The sequence below is a fragment of the Tenrec ecaudatus genome, chromosome 11, assembly GCF_050624435.1.
Source record: "Tenrec ecaudatus isolate mTenEca1 chromosome 11, mTenEca1.hap1, whole genome shotgun sequence".
NCBI lineage: Eukaryota > Metazoa > Chordata > Mammalia > Afrosoricida > Tenrecidae > Tenrec > Tenrec ecaudatus.
In genome coordinates this window covers 7,352,710-7,370,371 of record NC_134540.1, presented here as the reverse complement: position 1 = coordinate 7,370,371, position 17,662 = coordinate 7,352,710, and the positions used below count along the sequence as shown (strand labels likewise).

Below are 17,662 nucleotides of genomic sequence, written 5' to 3'. Positions count from 1 at the left end.
CCCATCAGACCTTGGTCACCGTCAGTTCTCCCTGGTGCATGAGCTCCTGGCGGCTGGTCCTGAAGGAGCCATCAGCTTGCTCTGAGACGTCAAAACTCCACCAGTTCTCAGCTTCCCTCTGGGTCCTGCTTCTCCCCACCTCCCCTGCAGCCGAGGTCAGGCACCGGTTTCGAAACACCAGCGAGATTTGCAGAGGAGTACAATCAGTGAATGTTTGCTTCAAGAAAGGCAGGCACTACTGAGAGGGTCTCCGGACTTTAATAAAGCTTTTCAAGGAAGCAGGGTATCAGATTAATGCTTTCTGTGTTAAAAAACATTAAGGAATTTAAATGTGCTATTCTAATCCCGGCTTCAGCCTGGGAACCGAAGGATCTAATATCGTGCCTGAAAGCCCCAGCCTTCCCAGACGGCTCCCTCGCTCTCTGCTGAGGGCAGGGAGAAGCTGACAATAGCCCGTGGGTTTCAGCCCGCACAAAGCCGGGGGTAACTCAGCATGCGGCCCCATTCAATTGTTACAGCCGGTGCCGTTGGCCCGGATGGCTGTGCAGTCGGCAACTGTTCAGTGGAGGTGCTGGATTTTCAGGAGGAAGATGCTTGTCTGGGCATCGCTTTCATTTTGCTGGTCTCGGGCAGGCCGCACAATAGTCACCAACTTGAGTCCAGGCGCCTAAATCCCGAGCCCCCTCTCCAGGTGGGCAGATCCCAAAGCCTTTTCTTGGTTGCAGCGTAAACTGATCTTGAGCAGACGGGGCTGTCCTCTCTTGTTTTTGGGGTTTGTATTTTTTTCAGAGAGGCCTTTTCCAGGAGCCTCGGCTGCAAGGGGGGCATTGATGGCTGGAGTGCCCGGTCAGGGTATCACGTTGTCGTCCAGATAACAAGAATATCACATTTCCCTCCGTCTCACAACTCTGCGAGCGTTTGATCTCGAGCATCTAGTAGACACACAGGAGGTGGAATGAAGTTACCAAGCAGGTAGCAGAAATGTGCGGTCAGGAACACATACATCCAAGCACGCGAAGATCTACATATGTGTATGTATACATGTCTGTGCGTGTATGTGTGTGCGCGCAGGTGTGCGTTTGTATGTAAGTGTTTGTGTGGGCGCATAGGTATGTGTATGTTGACAAGACACCAACCTTGCTGCCATCACGCAGGTGGAAAGGGCAGCAGTTTGAAACCTCCAGCCTCTCTACTCCTGTCCGATTGCAGTCTGGGAGACTCACGGGGTAGTTCTACTTTGCCGTGGGCCCTGGTGATGTAGTGGTCCCGCCTTGGATTGCTAATCAAAAGATCTGCAGTTTGAGACCACCAGCTGCTCCACAGGAGAAAGACGGGGCTTTCTACCCCGCTAAAGAGTGACAGACTCAGAAACCCACAGGGGCAGTTCCACCCTGCCCCATAGGGTCACTGTGAATTTTCATTGACTGGACAACAGGGAGTGTGTGGTGTGTTTCGTTTCATTTTGTTTTTTGTTTTGTTCCTATGGGGTTGCCAAGAGTCAGAGTAGATTCAGTGGCAGTGGGTTTTGCTTTGGGTTTTAGTCGGTCGCACCCTGCGGCCCCAGGTAGCGCAAACAGTACGCTCAGCATCTAGTCAACAGCTCGGCAGCTTCAGTCTCCCCAGGCTTGCCTTCGAAGATAGCCCTGGCCATCTACTTCTGAGAAACCGGCCACCTAAAACTCCACGGAGCACAGCTCAACTTGGACACCCGGGGGATTGCCGGGAGTTGGCGTCCGCAGGCTTGCAATGGGCTGGATGGTTTATTGTCTTCTCTGGAACCCCAGTGCAGCGGCCATGCCCAGAATGTGTCATTCTGTCCGCATCTCTGGTCTCCTGGTTCGTTGCTCCATAAACCTAACCCCGTGACTCCTTCACCTTTGTTTCCCAGAGGGCTGCTGGGGCTCAGGAAGGTTCCTCACTGGTTCAAGGACACTCTTATCTGTTATCAGGAGATCCTGCAGTCTCTTTGTCTTCAGCTGGCCAGCTGCATGCCTCCTTTGTGCTCTGTCCCCGCAGTGCAGGGTTCCCACAGAGGGGCGGGAGAAGGGGCTGGAATGGGATTCTAGACTGGCATCAGGGTGAGAAGAGTGCACAGAGGGGGATGGTGGTGCTAGGTGCCGTTGAATCAGTGCCGACTCCACCACTGCCCTGTGTGCAGCAGAGAGAAAGGCTGCCCGATCCAGCGCCCTCCCCTCAAGCATTCGTGTTTGCATCCGTTGTTGCAGCCACTCAACAATGTCAGTCCATCCCACTGAGGGGCTTTCACTTGTCACTGACCTTCTACTTGGCCACGCCCCATGTCCTTTTCCAAGAGGTTCCCACAACTGAAGACTTTGTTTGCATGATTGGCATCTGCCAGCCTTCCCGAGATCATTGACAAAGACTTGGCGAGGCCTCCAAGGGCTCGTGCAAGCTGATATGCTGGGGCTAAGGGTCAGCTCTGAATAGTCAAAGCATTATAATCCAAAGAGGGAGGGAGCAAGAGGGCCGAGGCTCGTGGCGTAGCCTTTCCCGGGAGAGTCCAGCGTGCAGCAAAGAATGCTGCCAGATGGAGGTCAGTAAGAGCTGTTGAAAAGAGGCCGGGATGTTTTTCAGGATCTAGGAAGAACAGAGAGTCAACGCTTCCAGACCTGCCGGTCAGGAAGTCTGCAAACCACGCCAGGACACTGGCAAAGGCTGGCATTCTGACCTGCGCTCTGTGAACACGAAGTGTAGATCTTACGCTGTAGTGGATGACATGTTGGGCTGCTAACCCCAGCATCAGCAGTTCAAAGCTGCCAACCAACCCACAGGAGGAAGATGAGACTGCCTGCTCTTGTATGTATTTACAGACTTGGAAATCCTCTACAGGATGGCTGGGAAAGAAGAGGTGTCAGGATGAGCTCCAGGACAGTGGGGCGGCTGGTTTCCCAAATTGATTTGGCCTCCCCCAACCTTTCAGGACAAAGAAACTACTCAGCAAACCCACACACCCTGGCAATTAAAAATTGTGTGCTGTAGCACATCACCCAGGTAACGTTGCAGGCCTGTTCTTCTGCAGGCCCCTTGGGTCATTCCTGTTGCCTTTGCCCCCCGGTGGGGGGTGGCATTGCCCGCTTTGGGAAACACCGACCTAGATCAGTGATCTTCCAGCTTTCTGTATAGCCCTCTAGAAGAAACAAAAGGAGAAGTCCAATCCTTAAAAGTCCTTTCGAGAATCTGGTTCCTGAGTACGTGCAGCGGTTCTTGTTAAAGTCCCTGGGTGCCCCTGAATGGTCCTTGTCATCTTGTCACCCGGTAACACATCTGAGCATCGCGGGAGAAACCCTAGTTGATGTGCAGCCCTTCTTGCACAAGCGATTCGGCCCGTAGTACGAGCAGGATTTGGGAAAGTGCTCGGAGACCAGGCCCCGGTTGTTGTTGTGTGCCGTCCAGTCTGTTCTGAGTCATAGCAACCCTGTGCACAACAGAGCAAAATACCGCCCTGTCCTATGCCATCCTCACAGCCCCGTGCTGTGGCCACCGGGTCCATCTATCTTGTCGAGGGTCCTCCTCTTTCCCCCGGCCCCTCTGTGTCGCCAAGCACGGTGTCCCGCTCCAGGGACTGGTCTCTCCTGATCATGCTCCGGAGTACGTACTTTGTTATCAGGGCCTTTATGGGAGGAGCTAAATCAATGGGCCATCGCTCATTCTGTGAGCGCTTTTACCAAGAGCTTTGCTTAAGTGTTCAGCTTTGAAATCACCATTTGGGATCAATTTCCAAATGTCAGGAGGTCTTCCAGGACACCTCCATAAAAGAGGCATTCTAGGATACTAAATATTAAATATGTATGCATATGTTTCTTGTACATACACGCAAATATTGTATAATACCAAAGGAAACCCTACTGCTCATTTTAGAATCCATCATGCCAGCCATCCAAATGGGCAGGACAATTCTGCAGGTGGTTAAAGGTCTTTGATTAAAATTTGTATTCAGTGCCTCTTGCTGGCGTGTTGTTTGAGCTCACAGCAGATCTGTGGGACAGAAGGAGACCTGTCTCAGAATTTCCGATGTTGGCTAGCCACCTGCAAGGGTGGGTAATGGGTCCCAGTCTCTGCCTGTTCAGTGAGCAGTGGAGCGCTTTTACCACTGCATCACCAGAGTCCCCCTCTCGTCACAATGCCCCCTGATAGGTTATAGAGGTGCCACCAACACCTAGCTTGGCTGAGATGTGGTCTGGATTCCTATTTTATGACTCGAATGTGTAATGTGCTGGGAACACTTACGAAACACAGCACACAGTTCCAAGTCACACATCAAGATTGAGCGAGGGCTGGCTGGTGCGGCCACCGCCGACCTGACATATCTCGTGTGGCTGAGGCGTCAGGGTGCCCGCTGTGGTCTGTAGAAATTAGCTGCCTGACATCTGCTTCGGACCCCTTAGCATGTGCTAGAATTATGTTTTCTCAGGACATTACTGGTGAGGGGATAATAAATCCTTGATGAGAATTTCATGCTTCGAGGGCACTGGGCTATGACTTGGCTTAGATACGCCTGTCGGGTTTTCTCCTCAAGTTTTGGTCTCTGGGAAAAGACAGCTGGTGGATATTTCTACCCTGTGCTTTCAGCCATCTGAGTCATTACTCTTGTTGACTTCTGAAAGATACAGCTCCCAGAGCAGCCGGTGTCCTGAGTCTGGCTGATGGGCTCCTTGTTTCCCCTGGGTTGGCTTAAAGCTAAACCCCCAAATAGGCAAGCAAGAATGTCGATCTCAATCTGTGTAGCTGCTTTGTCCTTCCACCATCATGGCCGGTCCTCCACCCAGCAACCTACAGCAAGACGGCCCTCTGGTTGAGCTTTCAAGGCCACAAGGCAACCTGTCTGCCCCTCTGGCTCTCCTATGCTCTGTGGCATCTCTGACTCCCCTGTGGGGACTTTCTCTCCCCAGATGGCCACAACAGGTCTGCTGGTAGGTCAGTCAGCATCAGGTGGCCTCCTGCCTCAGTCGGGTTACATCTCTGTTTGTTCTTTGTTCTCTTGTGATAGCCTCGCAGATGCAAATGTAAAATACAGAGGATGGTTACCCGATGAGACCAGGGTTGCTATCAGGTGCCCTCCAGTTGGTCCAGTTCCCAGAGGCCTTGCGCACAGCAGACTGAAACCCTGCCCGCTCCTGCACCACGCTCACTATTTGTTTTGTTTGAGCTCCTCGTGCAGCCGCTGTGTTCCTCCAGCTCGTTGAAGGTCTCTTTCACAGACTTTCTTCTTTACCAAACACAGGGCCCTTTTCCAGGGACTGGTCTCCCCTGAGAATAGGTCCCAAGTAAGTCGGCTGACGTCCTACCATCCTTGCTCCCAGGGAGCATCCTGGCTTTGCTGCTTCCAAGACCGATTGGTTCCTTCTACTAGCTGTCTGTAGTCTTCTTCACGAACACTGTAATTCAAGCTCATTGATTCATCTCTGGCCTTCCTTATTCATTGTCCAGCTCTCCCAGGCATATGAGGTGATTGAAAACACCATGGCTTGGGTTCAGACACACCCTAGTCTTCAAAGTAACATCCTTGCTCTTCCGTACTCTAACGAGGTCTCGTGCAGTTGGTTGGCCCCAAGGCAGTATGTTGTTGGATTCCTTGAACTGCTGCTTCCATGACCATTGACTTGTTCCAAGCATGGATAGCCAGTTGCATGCAACCTTGGTGTTATGTAATCAGAGAGACTAGGCATTCTTGTTGAGGCGTCCAGGCTTTTTGGAACGCCTGGGGTCACAGTGTCTTGGTGGTGCCGTGCTTCACCAATCAAGAGCTAACCCTTACGGTGATTTCAACACACTGCCAGCGCTGCGGGAGAAAGCTGTGACCATCTGTTTCCCTAAAGATTCTCACCCCATTGCCATCGAGTCACCTATATAGGGTTTCCAAGACTACAGATAATTACAGGAGTGAACCACTTCATCTTTCTTCCACGGAGCCTCTTGTGGGTTTGATCTGCAAACCTTGTGGTTAGCATCCCGACACCTAACCCACACAGCCTGGGAACCCCTCTGGGGCAGTTCTGGTCTGTCCTGTAGTTTTCCTGTGAGTTGGACCCTCACTCAATCACAGCCGTCAAGTCAATTCTGACCTGTACTGATCCTATAGGACAAAGCTGAACTGCTCCCTGTGAGTTCCCAAGACTACACATCTTTCTGGAAGCAGATGTACCAGGATAGGTAAGTCTATAGAGCCAGTACCTGGATTAATGGTTTCTTGCGGGGGCGGGGGACATGGCAGGCGAGGTCGCGGGGAAACGGGGAGCTCATAACCCTGAATCTGAGAAAGAAGAGCATGTTCTACAATTGTGGTGATGGCCACACACACACCCACAACTCTTCTGAGCAGGAGCGCACTACTGAATGGTACGATTTGTGAATTATGTGCCAAAAAATCTTTTTTGTTTTTAAATAAAAAAGAAAGCAGCACTTGCAGGATCTTGGAGGGAAAATGCTCTTGTGTGTTAGACTCTGCTTACGATCGATCAGGTGACTAACCACAGGATAGGAGAGCGGACCTGCCCTGTGGGTTTCCGAGACGAATGCTTTACAGGAGTAGAAAGCCTCGTCTTTCTGCTACATATGCACACGGAACAGCTCCATGTCCAGTCTTCAGTGCCTGGCAAGGAAAGCGTGTAATACATACTTGGTTAATGACAAAGAAGAATCGTGTGTTTCCCCCTTCTAAAAGGAGTCCCTGGTGGCTCAGGGGATTAAGCACTTGGTCCCACGTGTACGCTCCGTTAGGTTTCAGTGGGAAATGGAGTCTGTTTGCCTGTACTTGTTCTAGAATAACAGACTCGCTCGTAGCGTCCTGTGGGGAACTCAGTCCCAGGGTGGCAGTTTCTTTTCTTGTTTTGAGGGGTTTCGTTCAGGTTGTCGGTACCGATGAGAGCCCCAGCGATGTCTTTCTTCTGTGTGCAGACTGCAGGGAGCCAGGAGTTGTCCAATAATGTTCCAGATTTAAATATCAGCGTTAATGCAAATCACTGCCATCGAGTCGATTCTAACTCCCTGCGACCCCATGGGACAGGGTAGAACTGCCCCCATGGGTTTCTGAGACAGTCACTCAATGGGGGCAGAAAGCCTCCTCTTTGTCCCACAGAGAGGCTGGTGGTTTCGAACGGCTGACCTTGCCGTTAGCAGCCCTAAGCCTAACCCACTGCGTTACCAGGACTCCGTAAATATCTGCAGCCTCATGTAGAACTTAGAAGCCGTCAGTCCTTGAGCTCTAGAAGACTGGTCCTGCTGTTGCAGTGCTGGGTCTTTAACTCTGAACAAATGCTTGCTTAGGATCCACGTGCTGTGCTTTGGTGTCTGGGTTCCCCCATGATGCCTTGAGGGTTGGTGAGAAGTCGTCGGCCATCTCTGATTTGGGGTGGAAACCCAAGGGGCTGCTCCAAGCACCTGTGCTGCTCTGTCAGGCCCACCGTAGTAGCCCGGCTAAGCCTGTGATGCTCCTCCTTGGAGCCTTCTGCTTCTTGGTGGAGCGCCTTCCTTTGCTCCATCTCCAGCCCTTCCCGAGTCCTGCCAAGTTCCGTTCCCCGCCACAACAGTTGGCTTCCCAGGCAAGTCCCTGGAGTGCCTAGTTGATCAACCAACCCCAAACGGGCCTCCTTGAGGGCGCTCCTTCCGGCTTTCCACCCAGAAAGCTGCCGACAAACGGGCTGGGTTTCAACTCAGCTTCCAGTTGTGCATCTCATCGGTGGCGTTGGCGTGCGCTTGAAAGCCACAAGCTCCCGCTTCCTGGGTGCTTCCTGGGCCCACGAGAGCATCAAGGGCAGGTAGGGAGTCTGGAGATGGTCCAGCCCGCTGCCCCTTGGAAAGCAGCTCCATGAAGATGACAGCTGTGTCCCCCGGTTCTTCTCTTTCAGAGTGTCTCCCCTGCAGAAGTCTGAGATAGTTGACGTGGTGAAGAAGAGGGTGAAGGCCATCACGCTCGCCATCGGGGATGGGGCCAATGATGTGGGGATGATCCAGACAGCCCACGTGGGCGTGGGCATCAGCGGGAACGAGGGAATGCAGGCTACCAACAACTCCGATTACGCCATCGCGCAGGTAAGGCTTATCCTGCTAGAAGAACTGAACTGGGGCCAGAGGCCTAGGGTGAGCTTTCTGCCCCATCACAAGGGACTACCATCTTTCTTGAGACATCTAGCTGGGGCCACCAGCACGTTTTGGTTTGTCTGTTTTTCAGGTTGAGTTGCATTTTAGAGGTCCTGCAGGAGCCCTGGTGGCATAGTGGTTATGCTTTGGGCTGCCAACCTAGAGGCCAGGAGATCAAAACCACCAGATACTACAAGAGAGAAAGATGAGGCTTTCTACGCTCATAAAGAGTGACAGCCCAGAAAACCACAGAGGCAGGTCCACCCTGCCCTATAAGGTCACTATGAGATGGAACCGGCTCACTGGCAGTGAGTTTGGTTTGGTTTGGTTTGGTAAGACAGGATCATTATCAACAGAACTGACTCAAAAGCAACTAGCAGCAATATCAGGAACATAACAAGGATTTGTAGACGGAGCCAATGATGTCCTAACACCACACACACACACACACACACACACACACACACACACACACACACACACTGCAGTAGAAGCATAGTCAGAATTGGCTCCGTGACAGTGAGATTGATTTTTGGTTTGACCATCGTGATAGCATCGGAACGCCCAATCTTTATCCTCCTGGGTGGCTGGTGGCTGCCAACTGCCGACTTCTGAACTAGCAGTCATTCACTTAACCACAGCGCCCACTACGGCCAGACTCCCACAGGGCAAGGTGCAGTTACCTTGTGCCAAACCTTTGACCGCTCAGGCAGCGCTGCCTCGTGCCCCTCCAGTGGCACCCGGGCTTCTCAAGAACCCACTGCCTTAATCACAGGAATATAAAACGTTCAAGTTAAAGTCAAGTTCAAGAGCCACATGCCCAATCTCTAGGCTGGTCCTCCATAGCTTCTACCTCCATCCACCACCTCCCAGCTACAGCAGGAAGACACCCACATGGACTCCTGTCGCAGCATCCCCTTCACCTCCTCGCACCCACCCTGGCTCTGTGCACGCACCAGCTGAGGCACTCCAAACTCCTAGTGACTCTGAGGAGAATCTGGCATCTCCCCTTGTTGCTTTCTCATTCATTCTCAAGGTCGGTCCTGAAAGAAGCAGGAGAAAGAGTTCAGGTGACACAGGCAGGAACACTGGGCCTCTTTCCCCCACAACCCCCAATCGGGTGACCTGCCTGCAGGCATCAGAAGGTGGGGGCTGGGGTCTGGGCACGCACGTGTGTGTGTGTGTGTGTGTGTGTGTCAGAGAGAGGCCATGAGCAGGTGTAGCCCCGCACACCTGCCTGCTCCCTTTCCCCATGCAACTGGTCCTCCGCCCCTGGGACCTGTGCTTCCTGCAGTGAGTCAGAAGCTCCCTGTGTTGTCCGCCCAGCATTATTAAATACTTGAGTTACAGCGTCTTGCGGCTGCGTGGGATCCGGGGAGGTTTCCTAGGAGTTCCAGGAAAATATTTGCCTGTCTTTTCCTCCCGAATGTCCAGGGAAGGGAGTTTCCATGGAACTTCCTTATTGGGACTGAGTGCTAAAGGGCCGTCCAGCGCTGTCAATGGAAAGGCTCCCAGAAGGGTGGAGCACGGAGGGGGCAGGGTTGGGTAGCCCTCGTTGGTTTCTGGGGGTGCTTGCTTTGTGTTGTTCACCCCTCCAGTATTATCATTGCCTTGGCCCAAGGAACTAGTGGCCGGTCTTTGTCGTCTCCTGGTTGTGGCTTTTGATGACTAGGCTGAACCACATGATTCCAGAGTGGTGTTCTTCCCTGGGCCTTCACACCCCTCACCCCATGTGTTAGTGCAGGTGGACTAGAGAAACAAATCCAGAGACACTCAGATGTGTGTAACGAGAACTTTATTTCAAAGAGTTCTCGTATATTAAGAAAACATCCCAACCAAGTCCATAAGTCTGATATTAGCCCATCTGTCTGATACCAATCTATAAATTCCTCTCCAGACTCACGCAACACATGCAATGACGCTGAATGCAGGAAGACCGCAGGCCAGTGGGTGGAAAGTCTAGTGCAGTGGTTCTCAACCTGTGAGTCGCCATCCTTTGGGGGTCAAACGACCCTTTCACAGGGGTCACCCATTTCATAACAGTAGAAAAATTACAGTTATGAAGTAGCAACAAAAATAATTTTATGGTGGGGGGTCACCACAACATGAGGAACTGAATTAAAGGGTTGCGGCATTAGGAAGGTTGAGAACCACTGGCCTAGTGGATCCAGTGGCAGTGGAAGCATCTCAGCGCTGGCGTGGGTCTCCATGTAGCTCCTTCAACTCCAGGGCTCTGGCTCCATCAGTGTAGCTCCATGTATCTTGTCAACAGGAAGACGAAGCAGAGAGTGTGGGTCTGGCCTCCAGTGAGCTGTTTATCTCCGTAGCGCCTCCAAATAAGGTCCTCAAGCTGTGACCTGATGGATAGGCTGCACTCCACCCCTTCACTCTTAAGAGTCTCCTTGACACCAGGTTATGTAACTACCACACCCCGTCATGCACGCCCTCTGCACTAACTAAGCTGGACCGTGTGGAGCAGAGACTGGGCTCTATGAAGAAGAACACGGCATCCGAATGGGAGGATTAGCAACCTGCACCATGCAGGTGACACCGCCTTGCTTGCTGAAAGCACTGAAGATGTGGAACACTTGCTGAGGAAGGTCAAGAACTCAGACTTCGATGTAGATTGCAGTGTAAAGGAGACCCCAATCCTCACAACTGGACCAATAGGTCCCATCACGGTAAAGGGGGAAAGGATCGAAGTTGTCAAGGATTTCCTTTGTGTGGGTTCTCAATCAGTGCTCGCCGAAGCAGCCACCAAGAAATTCAACACCCACCGTGCTGCACTGGGCAGATCTGCGGCTCCAGATCTCTTCAGCGTGTCCAAGAGCAAAGAAGTCCCTTTCGGGACGAAGGCCCACCAGAGCCGGCTCGTGGTCTTTGCAGTGGTCTTAGATGCATGCGGAAGCTGGGCACTGGATAAGGAAGAGCAGAGAAGGATCCGGGCATTTGATCAACGGTGCTGGCGAAGAATCTTGAAGGCACCGTGGATTTCCAGAAGAAGGGGGAGTCCAACCAGAGTGCTCCTTAGAGGCACGGGTGGTGACTCTTCAGCTCACATCCTTTGCACATGTTGTCGGGAGAGGCCTGTCCCTGGAAAAGGACACTGCGCTTGGTAAAGTGGAGACACAGACGAACAGAAGACTCCACGAGACAGATGGACGCAGCGGTGGCCACAGCTGGGTGCAAACACGGGAACGATTGTGAGGATGGCGCAGGAATGGGCAGTGTGTGGTTCCGTTGACATGTCTCCATGAGTCAGTGTCCACTCGGTGGCACCTAACAGTAGCGGCAGCACCGTCGCTGCTAGGAGCCCTGGTGGCTCAGTGGTCTAAACAGTGGGCTGCCAGCTTCAAGTCTGTTGGTTGGAGTCCAATGGCTACTGCTTGGGAGAAAGAAGCTACTGGATGTTTCTGTCCAGACTGACAGCCTTGGAAACCCTCCGGAGCAGTTCAATGTCATCCTGCCGAGTCAGAATGGACTCAGGGCCAGTGGTTCGTAAGAGCAGGGGCACAGTAATTCCTATGAGGCAGCATGGTTCAGTACTAGCTTTCTCACCTCCCGTGCAGGAGACCCTGGTTCAAGTCCAGGTCGATCCACCTCATGCATGACTATCACCTGTCTGTCAGTGGAGGTTTATATGTTGCTGTGATGCTGAACCGAGTTCAGAGAAGCTTCCAGACTAAGGCCAACTAGGAAGAAGAGGCTGGTGCTCCACTTCTCAAAATCAGCCAGGGAAACCTTTATGGATCTGATCCCCCACCAAGGGCGGAGTGGTACAGGGATGGGGCAGCATGTCCTTCCACGTGCACAGGACCCCCATGCGCCGGCTGCTGACGGCGGGGAGCGTCAGCAACAACATCCATGATTCAGCTAACAGTGGCAGCACTTGGAAGAACTCTTTTGCCCAGTGGGGATGCTTAGCACTCCTTATAGCTAGCATCTTCATCCCCAATCTGTTGTTGGCATGCCAATATGTTTGTAGTTGAGGTTTAGAGAACATGCCCTGTAGGGTTATAGACTGAGGCAGAAAAGAGGTTAAATACATTGACTCGTCCTGGGGAAAACATTTCCGTCCTGGCTGCCATGTGAGCTGATCCGCCGCTGGGCTGACAGCTCCCTGTGCTTCCTGCCTTGTCCATGTAGAGGCCTTGCAGGTACCGGCGCCCTCTGCTTGGTGCTCTCTGCTGGAGAGTACCATTTTTACCCCTAGCTTCTTAACAGAAGCCCTGGTGGTATAGTGGTTCCACTTTGGACTGTGGTCTGCATGGTTGGCAGTTCAAAACCACCAGTAGTGCCAAGGGAGAAAGACTGGGCTCTCTGCTCCGATTAACAATTACATTGTCCATCTTCTCTTTGGCTAGTTGTTCTCAGCAGCCCTGAAAGCTGCTCCTTGTATGCTTGTCTTGATTGCCTGTAGACACTAGTTTTGTCCACCTACCTTCTCGGTCATCTTCAACTCACATGGGGTCCCTGAAGTTTACAGTGTTGGGAAGAGGATGGTCTGGTTTCCAGTCACTGCCAGACTCTTCTAAACTTCGGCTGTTGTTTTTCCCTCAGTTTTCCTACCTGGAGAAGCTTCTCCTGGTCCATGGCGCCTGGAGCTACAACCGAGTCACCAAGTGCATTCTGTACTGCTTCTACAAGAATGTGGTGTTGTACATCATTGAGGTAAGAGCAGCTTCGTTTGCTTGCTTGTTGTTTTTAACTGTATGAAAGAGTCTTTTTCCAAGGACTTGTTTCAGGAAATTTCAAGTAAGGAGTTTGTTGAATAGAGTTTTTTTCCCCAAGGGTGCTATTGTGATTTTATTGAACCTGGGATGAAAATAGTCACCTTTGAAGCTAGGTGTGCTTCCCAGTCCAGGTCTCCGTCCTGAAGCCCCGGCGCCAGAAGTCTGCAGCTCCTGGTAGGTGGATAAAGACTCCCCGGATGGCAGGGCTCCTCCGTGGCAGCCCTCTTAGCCGTCGGTCGTCGCCTTCCCTGACATCTTCCTGCTCACAGAATCTGCGCGGAAGGTGTGCATACCCTCCTGTGGGCACCGAGAGGACTCTAGGCAACCCAGTTGTTTTGAATTTTGACTTTTCAAGAGAACACACGTGGCTCTGAGTCCAACAGCTTCAGTGGCCGTGGCCATTTGAAACCACCAGCCACTCCATGGGAGAAACCACTCGGCAGTCTCTTCCTGTAAAGACTCTAGCCTTGGAAACGCTGTGGGAGGGACGTTGTTGCCCTGTCCCGTGGAGTTGTTATGAGCCCAATCAACTCAACAGCGCCCACACAGTGAACAGACCCCGGTTTGTGTTGCATTCCTCAGGGACGCCGAAAGCTTCCTTATTAGAGCGAGCTCAGAGTCTGCAGTCAACCTGTCTTTGAAGGAGCTGATTCAGTTCGAGGGAGCGGAAGAGAAGGCGTGGACACCGAATGGAAAGGGCATTATGGGGTCTAGAGCAGAAGGATCATCCTCCCCAACTACCTTGTTATCTTTCTTCACCTGAACTTTTGATTGAATTAGGTGACCGGTTCACATTTCGAACCGCCACCTCTCCATTCAACAGGTCAAATCACTTATCAAACCCCCCACCCTGCATTCTCCCCTCCCCTGATTTCCCTTTTCCCCACTTAGGGTTCTGTATCCTCCTTTTCACCCAAGTCCGTGCCCCACAACCTTCTCGTCCATCGCTTCAGTTTCCTAAAACTTGCCTTCCCTCCCCTCCTCTCTCAAAACCAAACTCACTGCCATAGAGTGGCTTCTGACTCACAGTGACCCAGCAGGACAGAGTGCAACTGCCCCTGTGGGTTTCCGAGAGTGTAACTCTGTAGAGGGGTACAAAGCACGGTGGTTTTGAACTGCTGGCCTTGCACTTAACAGCCCAACGCGTAACCACTACGCCACCAGGGCCCCTCCGCAATCTATTCCCTTCCGTCTGCAAGCCTTTGTCTTGCATTTTATCCTTAAAGTACCGGTCTCACACAGTATTTGGCTTTCTGTGATTGACTGGCTTCCCTCAGCACGTGTTCTTGAGGCCCGTCCATGTTGTGAGGTGCTTTGTGGTTTCACCGCTGTTTTTTGATGGTGCCGACTGCTCCACCATGTGTCTGCCACATCTCGTTATCCATTCTTCCACTGATGGGCGTTTGAGCACTTTCCAATCTCTTGCCATCGTTCTCTTGTTTAAGGACATGTTTTCTGTGAAGGTGTGGTTCCTGGAGCCAACGTAACTGATGCATGGATTTCAGGACAGCTTCTATCTAGGAAGAGTAGGAAGCAAGTGGTCCCTTCCTGGAGAAATCCTTTTGATTCGGCCTGAAGTCTTGTTGTCTGAGGAGTTGTCTCCTGTCTTATTTGTCAAATCTTGGCCAAAATAATAACTCTGGCTTAGATTTGAGGGGGGTCGCTAAGACGCACAGTTCAGATCTTTACAGGTGGACTGCTAATGTAGTGGTGATGAGTCGTCCTTAGCACATTGACCCCTCTTCCCTGTGGAGTTACGCAAGTTCAACAAGCTGGGCGATTCTATTCCTCCCATATCTGGATGACTTCAGGCTGGCTTGCCTCCATGGCCAGTTTATTCCCTGCACAGCCTACCCAGCCAAAGAGGCAAACAGGGGCTGAGGTGTAGCCTTTGTTTCCCAAACCCTCGAGTGACAGGAAGCCCAATGATTTATGCAAAGCCCACACACCTGCTGGGCTGGATGCCCTGCACAGAGGATGTCCTCCCTGGTCCTCACACATGGGCACGGTGGGGCACGGCAGGGCACAGTGGGGCACGGTGGGGCACGGCAGCCCTGCTTACCACACGGGTTGCTACGCTTGAAGAATTTGACAAGCCGTTAATAAAGATCTGGTTGAAATCCTGAACATGAATCTGTTCTTCCCGATTCGAAAGAAAGCCTCCGCGTGTGAAGTGTCCTGCCAGCCTCCATTACTCAAAGAAAGTGGGGTCCTCGCTTAGATGGCATGTGCCCACAGATCACGTATCCAAATCGACTTCAGATATGAACGTCAGCAGATTACTTGATAAGGAGTTTGTTTGGTTTTCTGCCTTCTTTCTTTTTAAAATCATTTTATTGGGGCTCTTACAGCCCTGATAACAGTCCATACATCAGTGGTACCAATCACATTTATGCGTACGTTGCCATCATCATCTTAAGAGCATTTTCTTTCTACTTGAGCCCTTGGTATCAGCTCTTCTTTTTTCCCTCCCTCCCCCACCCTCCCATCCTCATGAACCCTTGATACATTATACATCATTGTTATTTTCATATCTTATGCCATCCCCTGTCTCCCTTCACCCATGTTTCTGTTGTTTATCTCATGCATTGTTCTATTTCCCACGGGGCACTTGAAGAAATATGCCCCCGCCCCCTCCCTTGTGGTTTGTGTCTATGATAAGAGCAGCTCCGCAATGTCACTTGGGGTCGTAGGCAACTAGTGTGCTGGCTTAAAATGAAGAGATGCTGGAATCCCCGTTCCTCTGTGTCTCCCCCAGATGTGGAATGCATGTGAAGCTACCATGGCTGTTGATCTCACAAGGTCTCTTAATCATCTGGTTTTCCTCACAATCAGCAAATTACAGATAGTTTAGACTCCTTATCGAGACATTCCCCATGACGCTCCCAACCCCGTATCTTCCCAGAGCTTCCCTGGGGACCCTTTTTGGCTCATTAACACTTACTATCTGGCCTGTTTTCCCTCCTCCTTCATTTCCACTGGGGTGAGGCTGAGAAGAGGACACTCTTAGTCTGTCTGGGGAAGAAATCAGAACAGACAACTATTTGGAAGCAGGCCCTGAAAGTGCCATTTGAGTCCCTCAAACTAATCTTCCCATTGTAGCTACACATAGTTGTGAAGCTAGACTTCCGTAAACATCCTTTTCAAAACATTCTTTGTTGGATGGGAATTCCCATTGCGCTGTGCGCCATTCTCTACGTAGACGTTCGGCTGTGGCCGTTCGGCCCCGTCGACGAGGCTCCCACTCCAAAGAGTCGGTTCTGCTCTCAGGACCCCACGGACAACAGAGCAAACCCCGCCAGGCACCCTCCTTCCAATTGTGGGGACCCCGGAGCCCTTGCTTACAGCCGTGGCGTCAGTCCATCTCCTGCAGGGTCTCCCTCTTTGTCCGTGCCCTCTATTTAATCCAGCATGATGCAGTACTCCCGGGAGAGATTAATGTGAAAACTAAGCAAGGAACATCTTGACTGAAGCCAGGCTGTCCAGGGGATCACTCAGACATGTCTGCTGTCGCCAGGGAACAGCTGTGCCATCAGCATGCACTTCCCATGTCACATTTAACCCAGGAAAGGACTGCTGGTGTGCTATTTTGGTGGCTTTTCAGCTGTGAGGGTTGCTCATCTGCAAAGTGTGCTTTCGTTTTTCTAAAAGTAATATGATGATGAATTACTTAATAGCCGAGAAGATGAACAGTGTCATGGGTTGATGTTGGCTCATAGCGATTCCGTATTAATAATGTCAGTGGGAATAATTGTATTCATTTCTTTGAAGGTTGCAATGGAAGATCCATCCACGAGGGCTTCAAAAAGGTCCCTGGGGGTGGGGCGATCTATAATCTTTTAGTCCCATTTGTTCATGAACTTTTGGAAGCCCCATTGTACTCTCATCTTAAATGCCATCTGGTGGCTCTGTGGGTTAAGCACTGGGAAGACTCATCAATCATCCAGTGGGGGAAAAAATGAGACCATTTCTTACCATAAAGATTTATACCTTCACAAACCCCATATAAGATTAAGATTAATATGAGTCAGAATCAGCTCAATGGCTGTGGGTTTGTTATGTTATTATTTGGGGTGCAAGTGACCACCAAGCTATTACTTTTATTCTTAGTTACTCAAAACCTACAACCTAATAACTATTTGGCAAATTAGTAAAATTACTTGCACTCATGCACACAAACATGCCTTGTGGTCTAAGCCATTGTTAGGGGGAGGATCATGAAGTTCTTTGAATTGTCCATAACAAATGTATGCAAGAGCTGTAGACTTGTGATTTCATCTACTCACTGGCCATACTAGCCTTTAAAACTGGATTTTCTCATCCAGGGATATAGTTCCTTATACATGGATACATTTTCTTATAAGCCCAAACCCAGACTCACTGCCATTGAGTCAGTTCTGGCTCATGGCAACCCAATAGTACAAACTAGAACTTCCCCTGTGGGTTTCTGAGAGTGTCGATCTGTACAGAAGTAGAAAGCCTCATCTTTCTCTTGCAGAGAAACTGGTGGGTTTGAACTGCTGGCCTTTCTGTTGGCAACTCAGCACATATCCCTCTGTGCCGTATTTTCTTACATGTAGCTCTATTCTTATGGCCATGTGGACCACACACAGAATGAATGGGCCCTCTACTCTGAACCCGACCTTCCCATCTTCCCCTTCCCATTGTATAGGTTCCATTTCTCCCCATTTTCTGTGCATTTATTCTGCTGTCTGAAAGTCAGGAGTCCTGGTGGTATTGTGTGGAAAGCCTTGGGCTGCTAACCACATGCTCGATGGCTCAAACCCATCAGCCAACTGTGCACAAGGAAGACGGCGCTGTCTGCTCCTGTA

At 51.2% G+C, this 17,662-nt stretch overlaps 1 protein-coding gene across 2 annotated transcripts in view; it reads left to right on the top strand.

Annotated features, from left to right (window-relative positions):
* LOC142461636 (phospholipid-transporting ATPase IB) overlaps positions 1-17,662 on the top strand; it is a 481,622-nt gene that overhangs the window by 244,852 nt on the left and 219,108 nt on the right. For both annotated transcript variants that reach the window (XM_075563588.1, XM_075563587.1), the window contains exons 25-26: positions 7,866-8,049; positions 12,658-12,768. In XM_075563588.1, the coding sequence (XP_075419703.1) occupies positions 7,866-8,049; positions 12,658-12,768 (295 nt within the window). The remainder of the gene's footprint in view (positions 1-7,865; positions 8,050-12,657; positions 12,769-17,662) is intronic.